The 22,149-nt window shown below is 40.6% G+C and overlaps 2 protein-coding genes across 10 annotated transcripts in view; one reads left to right on the top strand and one right to left on the bottom strand.

The window, feature by feature from the left end:
• The window catches only part of RPGRIP1L (RPGRIP1 like), an 85,838-nt gene extending 82,805 nt beyond the window's left edge, over window positions 1–3,033 (bottom strand). For 2 of the 6 annotated variants that reach the window (XM_074314869.1, XM_074314871.1), the window contains exons 1-2: window positions 2,859–3,033; window positions 187–278 (exon numbers count right to left, since the gene is read on the bottom strand). Coding sequence is in view for 5 of the 6 variants with exons in the window: in XM_074314871.1 (XP_074170972.1) it covers window positions 187–271 (85 nt within the window). In the remaining variant the exon portion in view is untranslated. Of the gene's footprint in view, window positions 1–186; window positions 279–2,050; window positions 2,197–2,858 lie in introns of those variants that run through there. The other 4 variants (XM_074314868.1, XM_019732369.2, XM_074314870.1 and 1 more) reach the window with 4 other exon arrangements.
• A 40-nt stretch (window positions 3,034–3,073) lies between these two features.
• FTO (FTO alpha-ketoglutarate dependent dioxygenase) overlaps window positions 3,074–22,149 on the top strand; it is a 338,798-nt gene continuing 319,722 nt past the window's right edge. Inside the window, exon 1 of one of the 4 annotated variants that reach the window (XM_019732370.2) lies at window positions 3,074–3,283. In XM_019732370.2, coding sequence (XP_019587929.2) covers window positions 3,239–3,283 — 45 coding nt within the window. In that variant the 5' untranslated portion in view covers window positions 3,074–3,238. The remainder of the gene's footprint in view (window positions 3,284–22,149) is intronic. The other 3 variants (XM_074314873.1, XM_074314872.1, XM_074314874.1) reach the window with 3 other exon arrangements.

Raw genomic sequence — 22,149 nt, 5'->3', positions numbered from 1 at the left:
GATAATTGACGCATGCAGTAAAATACCACATGTTGTTCTAAACACGCCATCCTTGTTTAGTCCAATCAAAAGCTAAATAGTTACTTAAATGGCTTCGTTTGTATGAATATCAAAAATACTTTAAATTAAAAGTAAAGAAGTTACTGATCAAAGTTCATAACTGTAATAAATAACAGCTGGCCATACCTTGTAACCCTCCCATTCCAAAGAGGTTTAGACCTGTATCTTTCACAGGCAGGTCTCCTGCAGTCTCATCAGTTGGACCAGACATGGCCTATCTGTGGAGAAAAGAAAATTCAAATAAAATCTTTCCAAGTTATAACATTAACTATGCAATGGAATGAACCAAATAAAACGAATAAGGCACTAGAACTTTAATGGACATCTTATTGCCCACATGTGTAGGCTGAAGAAGATGAAAGCTTCTATTTTAAAAGTAATACTACATTCAATCATGGAGACAGTGTTCCTTTCAACAGTATATTTCCTATAGTTTGCTTAGGAAATGAGGTAAGATTATCATTCTTCCTCTCTCTTCTTCTTGTTCCTCTATGTGAAACAAAACTAAACTCCCTCAAATTTGAGAAATACCTCCTCTCCATTCCCCATCCCTTTCTCTGCCCCCCAAAGAAAGCAGCTATCTTAGAAAAAACTCAAGTCAGGAACTTGATTCCAATGGTTGTTCTATTGCTTCCTAGCTGGTCAAGTCATCTAATCTCACGGAGTTTCAGTTCCTTAATTTAAAAATGGAAACAACAATACCAACAATACCTATCTCACAGTTATTCTAAAGGTAAGTGAGATGGTAAATGAAAAGTGTTTAGTACATTTGCCTGGGATGTCAATATTACTTGAATATTAATTTTCAGCTTGATGCACAAATGGGTAGGTAGTTCCAAGTTTTGCAAAAGAGGTTTCATAAATTCACCAACGGGTTTTTGTTGTTGTTGAGACCTGTCTTTGTTGCCAAGAGGCCTACGTCCCAGGGCTTCCTGCTTCAACATACAGGCTGCCCAGCTAATTCTGGCATTTTTAGAGTTTCTATTCTTCAGAGATACACAACAGTAGCTTAGCTTTGTATGTGGATATGAGTGGTCTTTGCAATGTCTACTATGCCAAAATAAAAAAAAAGATTTTATATTTTCATTTCAATCTATCCAGAAAACCAAATGCAAACTGCCAATGAAGATGCCCTAAGGCAGAGGTTTGCAATCTCTAGAACCAGGTCCTAGAATGTCAAGTCCAAGAGAAGAGCAAGCTTCTTTGATTTGTTCTCCTCTCAGAGGCTGGCACGGAGCTGGGCACATAGCAGGCATTCACTAAACAGTTTCTGAATGAATGGAGTCCATGGGGCTTCAGGGTCTGTGGACCCAGAGAGCAGAGATGGTTTACAAAATCTTTTACACTTATGTGCATATGCAGTACCTTTTAGAGGGAAGGTTCACAACTTTTATGATAAGTCATCAGAGGTTGAGAACCACTGCATTTTGCGGTGACATACATAGCTAACAGACAGATACCTGGGTGTTCGTTCATCTACTTCTTTTGGAGACAGTGCTATAAAAAAGGTCAATTTTAGGAGCCAAATTATCAAGCAGTTTAAAGACAGGACACTTGTGAAACGGAGAGCTTTTCCATGACAAAGGTATAATAGCATTTATAACAATGACGACGACCATATTAACATTTATTGAATGCTTACTATAATGTGCCAGGCGCTCTTCCGAGTGCACTGCTTATATGAATTAATCAAATATCTCACAACATCCTGGTGCTATTGTGAGTCCTGCTATGCAAATGAAGAGTGAGACAGCACAGGTAACTTGCCCAAGGTCACACATCTCAGAAGTAACTGTCTAGTCTTATTTTTGTCCCTCTTAGGAAGGGGGGTGTTCTGGCATCTAGAGGTAAGCGCTGCTGCTAAACATCCTCAGTGCCCAGGATGGTCTGACCCAGAATGTGAATGAGCTTGAGAAACACGGTGCCGTGCGGCAGTACCTTTCCAACACCCTCTCTCACCAGCCCTTCTTGCTCCCTGTCCTCCACTCACACTGTTGTCCTTTAGGGACCCTTGCTGGCTCCTCATTCTCTGGAGCTCCGCTCCAATGTCACTTCCTCAGAGAGGCCTTCCCTGATCATCCTGTGAAAGTCCTCTTCCTCCTGATTTCACCGCTGTTTATATCTGTTACAGCAATCATCTCTAGCTGAAATTTTAAAAAACGTTTACTAGTTCGTGACAAGTGTGTCTTCACTAATAAAGTATAAATAAGCACCTTCAGACGAACAAGCATCTTGAGGCGGGTTTCTGTCCTCTTTACAGCTGGTTGGGAACAGTGCCTGGCACAGGTGGGCACCAACCTTCCTATGTATTGAATGGATAAATGAATATCTGGCACTGAGACGAAAATGGTAAACAAAGTCCCTGCCTCTATGTACTTATTAGGCTAGGAGGTAATAAGATGATAAACAGATAATGATAAATAGTTAAGCACACAGTAGGCCACTCAGGAGGCTTGTAAGGGTGTGCCAACCAATTCCTAACCCAGATACAAGAAGCGAACAGTGTTTATGTCACCTTCTGCTTGAAGAAGGACTTGAACGGGCACTGCAATTAGCATCAACTCTCATCAGCTAGGGTTTAGATCTGGGACATACATTTTCAAAACGGTGCTGGGCGTGGGGGTAACGGGCGGGCTGTGATTCAGGCCTGAGGGTGTGGAGGTGTTTCGTGCTGGGCTGCTTTTCAAGCGAGCAGAACTCCAGGGCCTTCTCCAGGCCGTCGAGCAGACGCCAGGATCCCGGCCTGGTAGGGGATCGGCCACCTCCATGCCCCCCGCCTACTCCCCCAGAGTACTCACCGCCACTCTCTCCCCGCCGGTCGCTAACCGTTGCTATAGCGCCGACGGCGTGTCCGGCGAGTGGCCGAGAGAAGCACGGGAAAAACATGGCAGGCCCTGTTGCCTCCTGGGAAATGTAGTTTTCCTCGGGCCCTGGCCCGCCAGCTCGCAGAGTAGCGGACTACGCTCGCCCAGCTGTCGGATCTGGGAAATTCTAGTGCTCTGGACTCCGACACAATCGGGAGCCGCTGCGGTGCATCCTGGGAGTGGTAGTTCTCGATGCCCTTGTGGAGAATGGCGCCGGACGGAAGCAGGATGCCGAGAGAACTACACGCAGGAGGCGGGGTCCAAGGCGAGGGATCTACAAGACCAGCCGTGGCGAAGGAGGCAGGAGCGGCAGCATGAAGCGGACCCAGACCGCCGAGGAACGAGAACGGGAAGCTAAGGTATGTCGGGCTCTCTAGAGTCTGGGATCTGCCGTGCGCTTGCAGTTAGGGGCAGGGAACCGGAAGGGTTTGGCTGGATGGCGAGTGGACGCACAGGCTTAAGCCAAGGCATGAAAGGGCCTTGCCAGCAAGGGAGCCAGAGATGGGGTTATAAACTCGTGCTGCTCGGGATGCAGGCCTAGTCCTGTTGGGTCAGCTCACAAATGAGAAGACACCCATTTACTTGTTCTGCTTCTGCACTTATTCCTTGAGTACATTTATAGCTACTCTTGTGCCTCAGTTTACCGGACTCTCAGATGACTGAGCATACCAGCTGTGTGTTCTCTTTGGTAATGATTTCTGAGGACTGAGAGCAGTTTAGATGAAGTCTATGTGCGCTCAGATGTGTTTATTTGGAACAGTTGTCTCGGGGGCAGCTGATAGGTTCCATGTCTTCAGCACAGTGCGTAGGAAAACTTAACTACAATCCTATTATGTGCTTTTGGGGTTTAGCCTCTGGTAGCTGCCATTCCATCGGATGAAAATAATAATAGCAATACCAACTCTTACAATAGTATTTATTACATGTCAGGCTTTGCGTTGAGTTCACAATATTTATATTATTTCATATTCTTACCACAGCAGATTGCAAGATAGATATTATACAGATGGAGTTATCAACAGTCCTGTTTTACGGATGAAGACTTGAGGCTCAGAAGAATTAAGTGTTTTCCTTTAATTCCCCAGATCAAGTCCTATGTGTCTAAATATATTGGTAATTTATCCACTTATTTCCATCTCCACCACCTTGGACCAAGCTACCATCGTCTCTTTAATGGATTGTTACAACAGTCTCCCTGTTGGTTTACATTCACTCTACACCCTAACACTCCTTTGTCCTCTTCTTCCCGTCCTCCCACATAATCAGTCTTTACTCCATATTGTGGAGTGTGATCTTTTCAAAATACAAATCTAATCATGTCAATTTCCTTCCTTCCTCCTCTTCCAACCACCTGTTTAAAATATTCTATGACTTTTATTGCTGTTAGGATAAAGACGAAACTTCACATGGCCCACAATGTCCATGCATGGTCTGGACTCTACTTCCTTCCTCAGCCTCATTGGACATGACACTCACCCTGCTCTCTGCCCATCAGCCACTTTGGCCCTCTTAAAAGCCCCTCTTTCTGTTACCAAACTCAAGGGGTTCCGTGCTTGGGTTGTTCTATTCAAGAACGAGACATGGTCATTGTCAGGTAGTTTTATTTACTTGCAGCAAGTAAAGGAGAGGGGATTCACATCCAAACCCCTGAAGGGATGCTTAGCTATTGCTTATATACACTATTTGGCAATTACATTTTGATTTCCTCTTTGCACTTGGCTTTACTTACCCAGATTTGGTTAATTACATGTTGATTTCTTAGCATCAGGTTGGGTTCTTGATCCAGCTCACAGGATTACAGCTGCATCTGCAAAATACTGTGCTACCTTTGAACATCTAGTAAGAATAGCATTTAGTAAACCCCCCCTTGAGACTTTTGCCTTATCTAACAATTCCTCCCTTTTTCATTCCTCATTCTTGAGGGAATGGGGACGAGGGTCATACTTGTGTAACTGCCTCCTGCAGAACATGGACAGAGTACGTCTTTGAGTTCAAGGAGTGAAATTCTCTGGCTGCCTGACTTATAAAAATCTTGGGGTCATCTAGGTTCAGGGGTTCCTGAGAACAGGAGTGCATGAAGAGACAAAATATAGAAAAAACCGTTAGGAGTAAGAGCAAACGTAGTGGACGTCACTTACCTTGTAGCAGCTTGAGGATCTGGTTCCTTGTTCTCACTGGGAGGTATCGCTAGCTTCACTTGAGAGAGGTCTCCAGGAAGCTGTATCTTGCAGTTTGAGAAGAGTAAGTTGTTAACAACAACAAATGAGGACCTGTCCATGTTGGGTTCAGTGGATCTTATAGGGATCACGATTTTTAGATTTTTAAATATAAACCCGCTCCCTGCATTATATGGGTGTAGTTTAGTATCTGCTGATGTGAGTAAAATCAGATTAGCATACTTATTTAAGTTTTCAGTTACCTTTCCTAATTGGATACCAAAAATTAGAAGACTCTAGCTGCAAGGGGTCCCGGGAATGGGAGAAACCAAGTTATGTTGGGGAGGGCCGATTTACTGAGTTCCTCCTGCCAACCCCTAAATCGTCCCTATGAGTAAAACCACTCCAGCAATCACTAAGTCCTATCTATTCCTCTTTTTAACATTACGTATAAGGTGGATCCTCTGGTATGGGAGCTCCAGCTCTACTTTAAAGTGTCTTCATTTATATTATTGTTTATATTTTTCCTCTTGATCAATATCTTTCCTTGAAAGCATTCCTGATCAATGATCAGAAACCAGCACTGATGAGTTATTAAAAGCATCATTGGTGGCTCATTTTGAGTATGTCATGCCATTCTTGGTTCCTCATCGCCAGGAAGGCTCATTTGCAGTATGTATATCATGTCCCACGTAGAAGGGAAAGTAGTTTCTTCTGTCCTGGAGGCTTTGGCCACATTTGAGCAACAAGAGCACCAGAACACAAGAAGGCTTTATTGTCATGTTTAAGGGCAGGGCCTGGATTATATTTAGTTCTAACTTTATTTTATCAGAGGTGTTTTATCCGAGTACAGCAACAGTTATTAACAACAGAGCAAACCTCACCTTGCTTAGCTAGAATGTTGTCAAGACAAATTCTATTGTCTAGTAATGCTTTGGTGGTCACTGTAACAACTGTCCAAGGAAAATTATTCTTAAACATCTTCTGTCATTTCTTGAGGTTTCTTCTATGAAAAACAGACCCGAGTGATCATTTCAAAACACTGAGCAACCATTATCAGTGGTGTCTTTATAACATCAAGTTAGGCAAAGCAAAGATTTATAATAGCAAAAATTCTTATAGTAACAAAATTGTCAAGTTCAATTTGAAGACTAGATCTGAACCAAGAGTCAACAACTATAGGCAGTTAGCCAAAGATATTAAATAACCATGAGGTGTTAGTGGGTATTGTGTTTAATCATTTGGCTTGTGCTAAATCTGGTACTTTTATTGGGGCTGACATCACCAGGTGTTAAACATCCAAGACTTAATACCTTTAAATTTAGTCACATATGGATTAGTTAAGCATACCTGAAGTTTTGTATTTTAGAGTGTCAGAATCTCTTCTATGAATCTCTTTGAAGATGAAAGGTTTTTGTAGAAACATTTTTCTAAGAGCATCAGAGTAAAGCAATAATTGTCTAAGTGACGAATGACTTAAAAATGGCCATGATTAGAGTTCATATACATACATCTTCAGGTCCTTTCTCTGTGATCCTTCTGCAGTGTATACACACCTTTTGCACTATGTACAGGTCTTCTGTAAGTTACATATATCTTTCCGTTTTTGACCTAGTTTTCCTCTCCTTAGTTTGAAACAATCGTTTTATTCTAGAACAGAATTATTTTCCTTGTTCTTTCTTTACCAATAAAACCCATGTCCTTTATATCCTTCTTTATCTAAAAACACTTTTGATTCTTTTTTCTGTCAGTGGAAGTGTATCTCTATTTTCCAAACCTTCTACAAAAACACATAAGCTTTTCTAAATACAATCAAAGGTTTATCATCATTTATTTGACAATGTTTCCCTTGTTATTTAACATACCAAATTGGCCTAGTTAGTTTAACTCCTTTTATAAAGTAAGAAAACAAGTCTTTGAGGCGTTTCAGGGATCCTTCTGAAAAACTCCAAAGTTCTTAAAAATCTCAAAGATTAGAAAAAAACCTCCTGAAATTTTGAATCTTGGGATTTTTGTCAAACATTGCAAAGTTTTAAAACATTTGTCCAAATAAAATCATAGGTAACAATACTTAAAAGTTATTCGTTTAAACAAAGTGACAGTCAAAGATTTTGGAGGCAAATACAGGAAGTTGCTAAAACAAAATTTCACCTTTTCCAAAATTAGGAAGATTTGTGTACTTACATAAGTAAAGACCTGATGATAAAGAGTATACCTTTGCTTTCTCTGTATAATCTCTTTTAAAAGCTACCAATAATACAGGAGACATAGCATTGAGTTTTGGCTTTACATAAGTACACCATTGATATTACAGCTTAATTTCTTTAAAAAAAAAAAAAGCTCTTATAATAACTTAATTTCAGCCAGCTTAATACACAAGAGGCAAAATTCTCCTTTTTTTCTATTTTTTTTAATTTAAAATTTTTAATCCTAGAAACCTTAGTTTTAGTGACAACCAAAAGTCAAATTTGTGAGTCATTTTATAACCTCTACAAATATAGGCTTTTTGGCAAGTATATTTTATAATCGTTAGAAACATGTATTTCCTGAATATAGCATAAGACATTTTTATTAACAGATCTAAGCATCTTTAGATTCTCTATTAAAAAGCCAGAAGTTGGTAGCAGAACTTGCTTTTGTATACCCAGATAAAATCCAAAAAACTTAAATCAGTCTTTGTATTACGTCATTTCCTAGACCATGTGATCCTGAAAAGCATTTGTTATTGTCGTGCGGGAGACCCTGCTCGCAGCGCCATTTGTTGTGCGGGGAGGCCTGCGGGGTCTCTGCTCCCGCTCCCCACACAAGAACGCAGGATATGGTGAGGCCAAAAAGGAACACCCACGGAGCCATAGGTAGGGGAGTCATACCACTATGGTCTCACTGGAGGCTGGGCCCACTGGATGCGCGACCTGCCATCCGCCTTTCCGCCAACCGACCGACGACTCTCCTCCACTCTCTCGACTCTGTTCCTCTCCTCTCTTCCGCTCTCCTCTTCCGCTCTCCTCGGCTCTGCTCGGCTCCTCGGCAATCCTCGGCTCTCTTTCGTAGCCGCAGCAGTTATACCAACGGCCAATCGGCTAACCGGCCACAGCGGACGGCCAATCAGCCACAGCCGACGGCCATCCACCACTGGAGCTAGCACCCTTCCACGTGAAGCCGAGAGCCTGTAAACTACTCTCTGGGGCTCTGTCCCCACAGTTATATTCCTTAATTTATATAAGTGCTTAATTTCTTTAAATAGAGCTCTTTTTATAAAAACCAAGTTTAAGATTTTCCTCAGGAGGCAGACAACATGTAAACATAATAGACAGACAAGACCAGAGACCTGAAAGTTTCATTTTAAAATTCCTTTAGCCACGAGACAGATATGGAAAAAAATCATTAATTTCTATTCATTAATCAAATGTAGTAGCCGGCTTTAAATCGAGGCAAAACAAACTTCACGTGTAACTGAAGTTACCAAGGGCATCTCTCAAAGCCTTTTTCCCTATGACAAGCAAAAGGGGAAATCTCCAAGCCAAATGGGCCCAACAGGGACTCGGACAACAGGAAAGTCTCTGGGGTCCTTGGTCCACCCAGTTCTGGAGAATGCATGCCAAGGGGCTGCATTCCGGGATCGAATTGGAGTTTCCCAAAGAGGGCGTATTTACATATAGGACCAGCAAGGCAAACGCAAATGTGCACACAAGCAAAATCTTACTCTTGCAGGACAGACACTAAAGTGTGGCGAACTGTGATGCCGTAACTTCTAGCGCACTGAAAACGCCATCAGTGACCCTGGGTTACCTGACACCCAGACCGGAAATCATCTCCCAAGGATGTCTTAGATCGCACCACAGGTGTTTCTTAACCCTTGGATTAGACCCCTGAATCTGGCCTCCCGGAAACAGTTCCTGCCCGATCAACCTGAAACTGAGTGCGCATCAGAAATGAAACTAACCTTCTAACAGCCGTATACCCCAAATGGGAATAGAACACTAAACTGACCACAGGGGCTGACCTACCCACCTTCCTTCCAAAGTGCTGAACGAAGCAGATTCCGGTGGCCATGGCGCTTGTCTGTGGAGGCAGGACAGGCAGCCGTTCCAGCGGTCAGCACCAAACGGGTTCTATAGAACAGACCTTGGTGCAGTGGAGATGTGGATGAGTAAGCCCAGGACGAGCTGCCGACCTTCGCCAAGCATCCACACCAGGCCGAGAAAGGAGTCCTTTTAGGAGAGTCTCACCTGAGTCGCAGGATTTGTTACCGAACTCGGGGTTGGCTGCTTGGGGTACGCTATTCAAGAATGAGCCGCGGTTGTCATTAGGTAGTTTTATTTCCTTGCAGCAAGTAAAGGAGAGCAATTTTACATCCGAAACGCTGTCTCCACGAAGCGATGCTTAGCCATTGCTTATATACACTATTTAGTCAATTGCATGTTGATGTCTTCTTTGCAGTTGGGTAAACTTACCTGGATTTGGTTACTTACATGTGGATTTCTTCTTTTGCCTCGTGTTGGTTCTTGGTCAAGCTCATGTGGTTACAGCTGCATCTGCAAAATACTGTGCTTTTTTAACATTTAGCACTAATAACATTTAGTAAGAATTGCCCATACCTAGAGACCTTTACCCTAGCTAACATTTCCTGTGCCTTATCTGGTTCCGTGTATGTGACCTTTACATATGCTATTTGTTGCCTCCTCAGTGTTAGGCGAGTATTGGAAGTGAGGACTGATGGTGAATAAAACAGACACAGTTCTTGCTTTCAGAATTTAGAGTCTTACGCGTGAGTTTGTCCTAGGACAGTACTTCTGCAGATTTAAAATATGAAGTCAGCTTTATAATGACCAGAGTTATAGCAAGGTTTCACCAGGGACCTGAAGTTTCCATGTTTGAATCTGCATGTGATGTGAACAGTATACTAAAGATGGGTTCAATGTGGGACAAGCCTTCTGCATGAGTCCACATCAGTGCTGTTGTGCGCGGAGACCTGCTCGCTGCGCCATTTTTCAGGCAGGGCGGCCTGCGGGGTCTCTGCTCCCTCTCCCCACACAAGAATGCAGGATATGGTGAGGCCAAAAAGGAACACCCATGGAGCCATAGGTAGGGGAGTCATACCACTATGGTCTCACTGGAGGCTGGGCCCACCGGACGCGCGACCTGCCGTCCGCCTTTCCGCCGACCGGCGACTCTCCTCCACTCTCGCGACTCTGTTCCTCTCCTCTCTTCCGCTCTCTTCCGCTCTCCTCAGCTCTGCTCGGCTCCTCGGTAATCCTCAGCAATCCTCGGCAGTCCTCGGCAGTCCTCGGCTCTCCTCCATAGCCGCAGCAGTTATACCAGCGGCCAATCGGCTAACCGGCCACAGCCGACAGCCAATCAGCCACAGCCAAGCCAGCACCTTTCCATGTGAGGCCGAGAGCCTGTAAACTACTCTCTGGGGCTCTGTCCCCACAGTGCAAAGAGACAAATGTCACCCAGTGGCATTGTGCATGACGTCTTTCTCACCTTTCGGGTTTACGTTTGAAGTTATTCATTCTGTAAAGATTTATTGAACACCTGTTACTTGCCAGACACTGAGTTTATAATGTTGGCTAAGATGGAATCCCCACACAAAGGAGCTTTTACTCTGTTGAAACCATCACCACTGCCTGCGAGGCTGTATGAACGTCATCCACATTTTATGGATGTGGAAACTTGGCAAAGACAAGACTGGCCCGAGGGCACTTGGTTGGTGTGGAACGAGGGCTCAGAACCAGGTCTTCTGACTCCAAAGCTTTATGTCATTTTCTGCTTGGGAAACATGTTGCCTTCTAGAGCAGGTTGTTTTCCTGTTTACTTAAAATTTTTTTTTTTGATCTTTATTTAAAATTTATTTATGAAACATTGATTAGAACCAAGTATAGGCAATTAAGTTTTAAATCTTCAACAGAAAATGTTCTATTACTCGTGACTTATCTTCTCATTTTCTCATCAACTTTATTGAAGTATAATTTATGTACAATAATTTGCTCCTATTTATAGTGTACAATCTGAAGAATTTTGACAGATGTGAAACCACCACCACAATTGACAGAGAACATTTCAATCCCATCCAGCAATTTCCTTGTGCGGATTTGTAGTCAATGTCTTCCCCCACCTTGGCTCCCACGTAACATTTTCTGTCACTGTGGATGAGTCTGTATTTCCTAGAATTTCACATAAAGGGAAGCATACTGCCTGCTTTCACTCAGCAGAATGATTTTTGAGATTTATTCATGTCATCGCGTGTATCGACAGTTTGTTCTTTTTATGGCTGAGTAATTGTCGACTGTGTGGCTCTACCATTTATTGTTTATTCATCACCTGTTGCTGAACGTTTGGATTGTTTCTGGTTTGGGGCTGTTATGTTATGACCATTCATGTAGAAGTCTTTGTTTTCATTTCTGTGGGAATCCAAGTGCTGAAAAAGTCACATGCCAGTTCTTTCTTTAGCCTTATAAAAAGTGCTAAACAATTTTCCAAAGTGATCCTACCATTTGTATTAGTTTCTAGGTAACTCAGTGTCTTAAAACAACAGAAATTTACTCTCCTACAGTTCTAGAGTCTGAAAACAAGGTCTCGATAGGGCACACGCCCTGGGAAGGCCCTCGCTGAGAATGCGTCCTTGCCTCTTCCAGCTTCTGGTAACTCCTGGCATGGCTCGGCTTGGGCAGCGTAACTGCAGTCTCTGCTTCTGTTTTCCCATGCCACCTTCTCTGGGTTTCTGTGTCTCAAATCTCTCTCACCTTTCTCTTGGAAGAACACTAGTCATTGCATTTAGGGCCTACCCTAAATCCAGGATGATCTCAATCTCAAGATCCTTCATTTAATTACATGTGCAAAGACCCTTTTTTCCAAATAAGATCACATTTACAGGTACCAGGGGTTAAGACTTGGACCTTGGATGTATCATTTTGGGCGATGCTATTCAAACTCACGACATTTTTACATTTCCATCAGCTGGGTATGAGAGTTCTAGTTGCTCCGTATCCTCAGCAGTACTTGGTTGTCAGTATTTTAAATTTTAGCAATTGTTGTGTGTGTATTGGTATCTCATTGTGGTTTTAATTTGCATTTCAGTGATGACTAATGAGGTTGAGTATCTCTTCTTAAAAGCTGTTTTTGTGGTACAATTTTGAAGTATAATACTATAAAACGCACTTGTTTTAAGGGTATAGTTCAATGATTTTTAGTGCATTTACAGAGTTGGGCAGTAATCACCAGTTTTATTTTGGAATATTTCTATCATCCCCAAAAGAAATCTTGTGCTCATTTGCAGTTATTCTCCACTCCTACCCTCCCATTCCTAGGCAACCACTAATCTATTCTTTGTTGTCAAGATTTGCCTCCTCTGGAGATTTCATATAAATGGAATCAGACAGTACGTGGTCTTTTGTGCTTGGCTTCTTTCACCCGGCATAATGTTTTTGAAGTTCATCCATGTTGCAGCGTGTATCAATACTTTGTTCCTTTGTAATACTGAATAGTAAAGTATTCTAATGTCTCAACATACCTCATGTTATTTAATCCATTCAACAGCTGATAGATGTTTGGGTTGCTTCCACTTTTTGGCTGTTAAGAAAAATGCAACTGTGAACTTTGCATTCTACTTTTTACTTTTTATATGCACATATTTTCATTTCTTTTGGGTAGCATACCTAGGGTGTAGTTGCTGGGTCATATACCGTGTTTCCCTGAAAATAAGACCTAGCTGGACAGTCAGCTCTAATGTGTCTTTTGGAGCAAAAATTAATATAAGACCTGGTCTTATTTTACTATAGTATAAGACCGGGTATAATATAATATAATATAATATAATATAATATAATATAATATAATATAATATATATTATATATAATATATACTATACTATAATATAATATAGTATATAGTATAATATATATAGTATAGTATATAGTATAATATAATATAATACTGGGTATAATATAATATGTAATATAATACCGGGTATAATATAATATAAGACCGGATCTTATATTAATTTTTGCTCCAAAAGACACATTAGAGCTGACTGTCCGGTTAGGTCTTATTTTTAAGGGAAACACGATAGTAAATCTATGTTGAACATTTTAAGAAACTGCTATACCGTTTTTTATGGTCTGAATGTTTTTGTCCCCCACACCCCCCAAATTCTGATGTTGGATCCTAACCCCTGTGTGATGGTATTAAGAGATAGGGCCTGTTGGAGGTGATTAGGTGATTAGGAATGGGATTCGTGCTCTTACAAACGAGGCGTGAGAGAGCTGCCTCACCCCTTCTGCCACGTGAGGATGCAGTGGGAAGTTGGGAGTCTGGGACCCGGAAGAGGGCTCTCAGCAGAACATGACCACACTGGCAACCAGACCTTGGACTTCCAGCCCCCAGAACTGTAAGCAATACATTCCTGCTGTGTATAAGACACCCAGTGTGTGGTGTCTTGTTATAGCAGCCCGACTGGGACTAACACATTGTTTTCCCATGTGGACGCACCATTTTACATTTCCACCAGCAATGTTTGAAGGTTCCGCCTTCTTTACTTCCTTGCCATCACTTGTTGTTTTCTGACTTTTTGATTAGAGCCATCCTAATGGGTGTGAAGTGCTTTCTCATTGTGGTTTTGATCGGCATTTCTCTAATGATTAATGATTAATGATGCTAAGCTTCTTTTCGTGTTTATTGACCATATCTATCTATCTATCTATCTATCTATCTATCTATCTATCTATCTATCTATCTACATATATATCTATACATATCCTCTTTTGTGAAGTTTCTGTTCAAATCTTTTGTCCATTTATTCTGTTGGGTTATTTGTGTTCTTAATATTAAGTGTAAGAGTTCTTTGTATTTTCTAGGTTTAAGTTGTTTGTCATTGATGTGTACTGTAAACATTGTCTCCCATTCTTTTAGTTTACTTGATGGTCTTTTGAAGAGCAAAAATATTTAATTTGGGTAAAGGTCCTCTTTATAGGTATTTCCTTTTATAATTCATGCTTTTAATGTCATATCTATGAAATCTTCACATATCCCAAGGTCACAAAGATTTCTTGTTTGCTTTTTAAGTTAAACTTTATCATTTCCATAATGGGCAATTACTTTTGTTTTTTTCTTTTCTCTTTGAAATTTACATTATATACTTTTGTGATTCTTAATGCTGTAGACTTTTGTACAGTGTCCAAGTCTGGTGGGTGAATAAAAAGATTGTAGTAAATGTTTAGCTTTCCAGGACAGCATTTCTTTAACTTGTGGTAAGGTGTAAGAGAGCGCCAAATGAATTTTTCTTGTAAGGCATGTCTTGGAATAGTCCAGATGAGTATTTGATGGGCTGAGTTAGAACCATGGCCTCTAAAATTTCCTTCCTGTTGGGACAGAGGGTTGGCACCTTGCGCCTCAGTTTCTCCAACCAGAAAATGGAGTCAAGCATAGTTGCCTCTGTAGGTTGCTGTGAGGACCGTGTGTGATTTGGTTCTGTCACTGTGCCAGGGACAGAGCAGGGTACTTTTGACTGAGTATTGTGCCCTGCTGACACAGGGCTGCCCTCGTGCTTTTTTTTTTCCCAGTTGTTATAATTTATTATTTTGAAATGATTTACAATTTATAAAAGAACGGCAAGAGTAGAACAACGCTCTCACAGACCTGTCATTCAGATTCTCAAGTTAGCCTCTTGACACACTTGCTCTGTCTCTATTTCTCTTTCTCTCTCTCTTTCTGCAGACCTCATTTTATTGTGCTGTGCTTTATTGTGCTTCACAGATGTTGTGTTGTTTACAAATGGAAGGTAAGACCCTCCACCAGCAAGAAAATTATGACCCTCTCTTTATTGCGACACTCGCTTTATTGCGACACTCTCTTTATTGCGACACTCGCTTTATTGCGACACTCGCTTTATTGCGACACTCGCTTTATTGCGACACTCGCTTTATTGCGACACTCGCTTTATTGCGACACTCGCTTTATTGCGACACTCGCTTTATTGCGACACTCGCTTTATTGCGACACTCGCTTTATTGTGGTGCTCTGGAGGCGAGCCTGCAGTATTTACCAGGTACGCATGTACACATGGAGTGTTATTATTTTTATGAACCATTGCAGTGTATGTTGGAGACATCAGTGCTCTTTATCTCTAAATATTTCAACATGTATTTCCTACGAACAAGGACACCGTTAAATGTCGTCAGTTGTCAATTTCAGAAAAAGTTGACATTGACGTAGCACTCTTACTTAATCTGACATCTATATTTCAGTTTTGGTAATTGTTCTAATATCTTTTATAGCATTTTCTTCCTGGTCCAGGTTCCAATCCAGGATCACACATCATCTTTAATGGCTATGTCTCTGGTTTATTTTAATCTCCTTGAATCTGGTCTCCTTTAATTCGGTTCCTCTTCCTTTCTTTTTCTTTCAAGACGTTGACATTTGTGCTTTGTAGACTGTCCCCGTATTCTAATTTGTGTAATATTTCCTTATGAGTAGATGGAGCATTTTTGTCATGTATGCTTTTTAGGAAATGTAGGGGTCACTAGAGAGCACAAATTTACAACTCATGTTTATCCTGCCTGTAGATGTATTTTATTTGGCCCAAACAAACCATTTGAAACTATCTGAGTTATTTTCTAATATTTAAAAGTTGAGAGATTTCACATGAAATTCTGGACGTCTGGCTTCCTTGAGAAACTAGAATGCTCGGCAACACTGGGCATGCATTTCTCTAACTGGAGCTGATCAGGGGCGGCCCCTTTAAATGGGAAAAGTACTCCATTTTACCACACTCCAGTTTTGCCCACCCGAAGTATAGTGCTTTAGGGCAGACTGCTCAAATTGAATCCTGCCCCATCACTTACTCGGGCAAGCGACGTAACTTCTCCAAACCTCAGTTTCCTCATCTGTGACACTGAGGTGATATTTATGGTTGTGGTGAGGATTAGGTGAGAGCTGTATGTAAAGCACCTAGCACATTCCTAGCACACAGTAAAAATAAATGTCATCATCATTATCATCATCTGTTGATCGTCATCACCACCTGTCTGACCCCAGGAGATCTTTAGCCTGTATTCAGATCATTCATTCCATAATCTTACATCGAGTGTCCAATCGGTCAGGCTTTCTCAGTCGGGATTCCATAAACTTCTCTCCCAGGTAGCCTGAAAGCCATGCTGGTTATGTACCACCTTTAGGAGATTTGAGAAAACAGTCAAAAACCATTTTCTGTGCTCAGTGATCCAGATGAGGAACCTGGTTAAGTGCCAAGTGGTTTACTCAGTACTGGGACCCGTCTGTCAATATGTCCGATTTGATCCCATGGAACTGGCTGCCTTTTTATGAAAGGTGGATAATCCCCCAAGTCAGGAGTAGGGTTCTGAGTTTTATCATGGGAGCACCACTTGGTAACAGTGAGGAGCTAATGGTCTGAGGTGATGGAATCCCTTTCTCAGGAAGATCTGTTTAACCAGAGTAGGCGTCATGGATTTCCTTCCTGAGATCGGTTTAACGGTGAGTCCTTATGAGAGGCATGGGACGCCTTTAAAGGTTGTTCAAAAATACTACAACTGTTCTTTGGTCATGGGATGAAAGGTGTGGATGTTGAATTCCAAGTTAGCTTTTCTTACGCTGGCATGGGTAAGATCACCTTTTAAAAAAATATTGAAAACAGACATAGTTGAAATTTATTAAAAATGTGATACACTTAATAGGAACATAATAATTGTAAGTAATGTATATTTTTGTCAGTGGAGGAGTATATCCGGAATAAACTTGCTGTTTCAGATAAAAATAAGAAGTAAAGTCTTCTGTTTTGGTGACAGTTGTCTTAATATCATTTAACAAGATAAATCTTAAGTTAGGTTTAATGGATTATAAAAATAATAATGAAAGGAAGTTTGTTATTTATGTATGCACCTACTGGGTATTTCTACCTCAATTCATTTTCTTTTATTTTTTTTTTCCAGTCTGGCACTTTAGTGAGATCCTGAGAAGGTTCCTTTGGTCCCTACCTTTACCCTGGATTGTTCTGGATTATTTCACCAGTTTATGTGATGGTAATTTAGGAAACTAAATGTAGGGCATTTTTGGTGGTGGACCAATGACCAGCGTACTTAAAAAAATTAACACTTTGCCTGACAGATTCTATTCTGTGTTTTTTTCTCCCCAAAGATTACCTTGATCTTTTACTTGATCTGTCTGCCAGTGTCAGCCTTTAATCACCTTCTGTAGATATAAGGGTTAGTTGATTTATTCAGTTTCCAAATCACTTTAAATACCTTCCTTGACAATGAACTAGATCAACCAATGAGTAATAGTTCTTGTTACTTTCTGTTATTCCAGGTCTGTTTCTTAACCAGCTTAGTCTTGGTTTTAAAAACGAAATTTGCCATTTGAAAAAAACATCTTAGACACTTTTTTTTTTAAACACGTTTAACACTTAGACACCTGAAACAACCATTGGCTTCTTTGAAGACAGCATTGGTGTCCCACTCACCCTTCCAACTTTCCAGAGTACCTAGCTGAGTGTCTTATATAAGAGGCGTTTGGAAATAACCTGTTGAAGAAAGATTGACTGGTTGAGAGCCTCCGGCGTCTGATACCTGTTACGTGTGACCCTAAATTATGATCACGCTGGCTCCCTGTCTGCTGACTGGATTTATTGTGGCCGAGTTTCACAGTACAGGTTTGGGCAGACTGTATGTTCCAAGAAAGAAGAGACCATGTCTTTTTAGTTTCCTTATTCACTACTCTATCCCTAGCACTTAGCATCCTGCCAGGCACATAGTAAATGTTCCATAAATATTTGTTAAATGAATGAATGAATTTCCAAGAGCATCACCTGTTATTTATTGGTTGTTAGGTTTTGTGCTTGCAAGAGATGGAACTGGAACCTGAAAGGAACAACGGAAAATGGCTAAATACTTTATGGATTATAAATTATATAGCATACCATAGAAATAGGTATTGTTTTTGAGAAAGCAAAGCTCTTCGATAGATGCTGTAGCAACTACCTATCAACGCTTGTTTTGAAGCATTCTCTTTGAAATTTGAATTGCTAGTCTACCCTCCAGGGTTGGTGTATTTTGTTGTTGGTTTATTATGGTAGATTTCTTGATAAAGTTATATTTCATATAAGAGTGGCTTTGTAACTTCTAGAAGAAAAGAACTCTGTAGTTGAGATGGTAACTTTTGGAACCTTGAAAGGCACAGTTTAGAGAAGGTGAATTTAGAGTTCTGCTAACTTCACTCGCTTAAACCTTCTGTTATATGAGTTTGTATTATTTTACACAGTTGTCTCACCAGTTGATTTTCCAGTGTAAACTGGTGGGAATCGTGGGGATTGCTGGGTTGGGTCTGGACGTGCTCAAGAGATTAAGAGTTGCGTTGGCAGGCCCTGGCTTCCAAACATTTGTCCTTGGCACGATGCTCCTGTGTGAGGCCAGCGCGTGTTGGAAGCTGAATCTTGCATAGGTGCTGCAGGCTTCCATCTTTGTTTATAAACAAGCATCTGTCCTGTTGCCACGCTGATCATTTATTTGCTCTGCAGTTTTGGGAATGACCTGCTTGCCAAGAGACCGTGCCTTCCTTTTTGTAAATAAAAGTACTGCCATATGGATAAGCGGCAGTTGAGACCTTTACAGCTGGTAGAAACCAAGTAGAAAACTCAGTCTGAAGGACCAAATTATGTTGCATCTGGTCTGAGGAAGAGATTGGTTGCCAGTGCATGAGTGTTTCCATAACCATGTGTGATCGGAACGGAGCTCTGATTTCTGCATTAGCCCTTTGGCACCTTCACTTCGTGACTGGATCGTTCAAGGCTGAGCCTCAAGGGCCAGCATTTCTCCAATAATAATATAAAATGGGCTGATGTGGCAAGCTTAACTCACTCCGCTGAATTGGGCGTGATTAAAGTCTCAAGGTTGTACTAATATGGATTTTTCTCTTTCTATGTACAGCATCCATTATCTCACTGTTTTCCAGTTTGCCATAGTTTGAAAACAGAGATGGAAAATTTTGCTGATGAATTTTTTTTTTTTTCTGTCAGCATGAACGTTCTGCACTTTTTTTTTTTTTTTGCCTGAGAATAGCACCAGCCAAAAGAATGAATGCAAACATTACAGCTTATGTGGACTCTCGCCTGTTGTCATGTCAATCTTGGTCTTTAGGTAAATAGTGTGCAATTTCTCGCGGAATCAGCAGCCAGTATGCCGCGAGCGATTTTTGTTTTAGTCACAGTATTGGCTGGTCACACTATTAATGAGACAATAATTGGGAAATCATCGTCATTGTTCTCATAAAACATGATCCTTGTATTGGAACCAGCCAGGCAGAGGACTTGCACAGACGCATGGAGGGGGAAGGATGAGTAGCCAGTGTGCCCAGCTTTCAGATTCATCAGACCCCTGCTGCTTAAATTGCCCCAGCTGTTAATGCTGGAACCATTACAGTAATGGACTCGGCAAATGAAGGAGAACGAAGACACGCACACTTTATTACCAGAGGGGCAATTTTCTCTTCATCTGTAATAGCAGCCGTGCCTCATATTGATCAGACCATCAAGATACTAATCCTCTGTAAAATTACTTGTTATAACTGAAAATGTGTTAATCCAAATCAGTCTGGGTCCTGACTGCCTACTTACTATTGAATACAGACTATTAGATGGTTTAGTTTTCGTGATTGAAAGCCTTTGCCCCGAAAACGGGTGGCGTTTCCCTCGCAGCCCTGAGTGCTCCATCTTAGCTATCGCCCAGGGTTGTCTTTTTGTTTTAAACAGAACATCACCCACTTAATTAAGGAGTGAGTGTGTCTGTCTTGCTGTCTGAGTTATGCTGGTGTTTTATGTTCCTCTGGATTTATTAAGCATCTTGTTTTACATTCAGTCTGTGGTTTGTGCTGTAAATAAAAATAGGCCCATCTTGCACATATTAGAAATTTGCAGGTAGCAAATGTCAATAAGTACCGGGGATGTAAGGTTCTTTGATTTATATTTCAGGCGCCAGGTTGTGCTTTGTCGATTGCACCCATAGGCAGCACACATCCTGGTGTCTTCTGTGTAGCAGATGGATTTTTGCATCCTTGTCTGAGAAAGTTTATGGTTATTTCTGCATCCTTGGTTCAGTAGATTGCTTTTTAGACAATGAGGCATATCTACTCCGCCTTGTGTTTTGTGAATAATGACTGCAGCTAGCTAATATTATATTATCGGAAGACCTGTTAAAAACTGAGTTCTATCTTCCTTAATATTTAGAATTTTAGGAATTAGTCCTTAGATTTTCCATTTTTCTTCATTATTGTCTCCACATACATTATACACAGACTCAGATGCCCTCTTGGCAATGTTTTTATTTATTTTAATATATTGCCATTGCTCAAAACATTTGTGTGGCATTCTCCGTCGAGTTCATTCAGAAATAATTAGTCGTCTTTGTGTGCCAGGAGTTGTGGGAGGGGCTGCAGACTCAAGGGTGAATGAGATACAATCTTTGCCATCAAGGACCTTAGCTCAGTAAGAAGATAGGCATGGGAACAAATAATTACAATAATGCAGTATAGTCAATGTTAAAATCGACTTGTGAATGTAGTTCCTGGGCCCAGGTATGTATCAGTTATGGGCACAGTAGTGAAATCAGCATCATCGATTTTTCTTGCCTTGTTACCCAGAGCAGAATTGTGCAGGTTCCTCCCACTTTCAGACTTGGGTTTGAATGATTCCTACCTGTTGGAAAGAAATCTCATTTTTGCCTCACCGAAGACTGTGTACTGCTCCCTGGAGACAGTCAAAGGAAGGATTTTAAAAAATGTTTTGATTGGTGACACCTCTGTGGGCATGTATGGAGTTTCCCGTGGAGACTACTTTAAAGGGGGTAGTGCTTATTTGATTGTTTATGTTGTGGCATTTATATTATAAATCAGTCCTGCTGCTTTAGAGTATAGTTTATCAGGAGAGACAATAGCCTGTTGTGGTTAAGGGCGTGGGGTTTGGATTCCGACTGCCTTTTTTACCCCTAGCTCTTCTGTAGATGGTATGATCTCGGCCAAGTCACCAACCTCCTTCAGCCTCAATCTTCATCTGAAAATGGGGATATGAATAGTTGTGAGCATTGTTACCTGAGTACATTTTAATAAAAAAAAAAGTTGTGAGGATTAAATGATCTAATAAACAAAGCATTTAGAATAGTGATGTGTGCATGTAAATGTTCTGTAACCGTTAGCTGTTATTACCATGGATGTGACTGTAGGTAATGAAATTATTTTTCACATGTGGCTTTTGAAAGGCAACTTTGTAAATGCGTGACCACAATACGTATGACGTATAAGATGATGAAACATTTCTTACTTAAATTATTACATTTTCCCTGATTACGTAATAATTTGTTATTTTGGAAAAATTTTAAAATACAGAAAAATACCAAGCAGGGGAAAAAAAGGTCTGTTATAATCCTCCAGAGATAACCACTGTGTTACTTCATATACATATTGATGTATTTCTTAGAATACTATTATTATTATGCCTATTATATGTATCATATATCCAGTATGATCCTAGTTTTATCTAAAATATATTTGACACATATTAATCTGATATATTTTAAACAAAAAATGGAATCATAATGTGCATATTTTGTACTTTGCTCTTTATTGTGAACATTTTTTTCATGTTGTTACAATTACATAGTATTTCCTCATATGGATTTCTTTTTCCTGCTATTATAAATTATCCTTCAGTGACCATTCTTGCACATAAATCTCTGTGCAAATCTCTGATATTTTCCATAGGATAAACTAAAAGAAGGTGAATTGGGTTAACATTTGTAAAGATTTTTGGTTTGCACTGTCAAATACCACAGAGTGGTAATGCCACTTTCCACTCTAACAAGCAGTGCATGAGAATGCATGTTTGGTATACCTCTTCCGCTCTGGGAATTATATTATAAAATAAAAATATTTGCCAATATGGAAGAGATGAAGTAGGAGTTCACTGTAGAATGACTTTGTATTTTCTTACTAAGTATATGGTTGAATTCCCTCCTCCCATATTTATTGGCCAAATATAGTTCTTTTGTGATTTATTCATAGAGCCTTT

Source organism: Rhinolophus sinicus, linkage group LG11 (genome assembly GCF_036562045.2).
Source record: "Rhinolophus sinicus isolate RSC01 linkage group LG11, ASM3656204v1, whole genome shotgun sequence".
Taxonomy (NCBI): domain Eukaryota; kingdom Metazoa; phylum Chordata; class Mammalia; order Chiroptera; family Rhinolophidae; genus Rhinolophus; species Rhinolophus sinicus.
The sequence above is the reverse complement of the archived record's forward strand: the minus strand, read 5'-3'. Positions and strand labels throughout refer to the sequence as shown.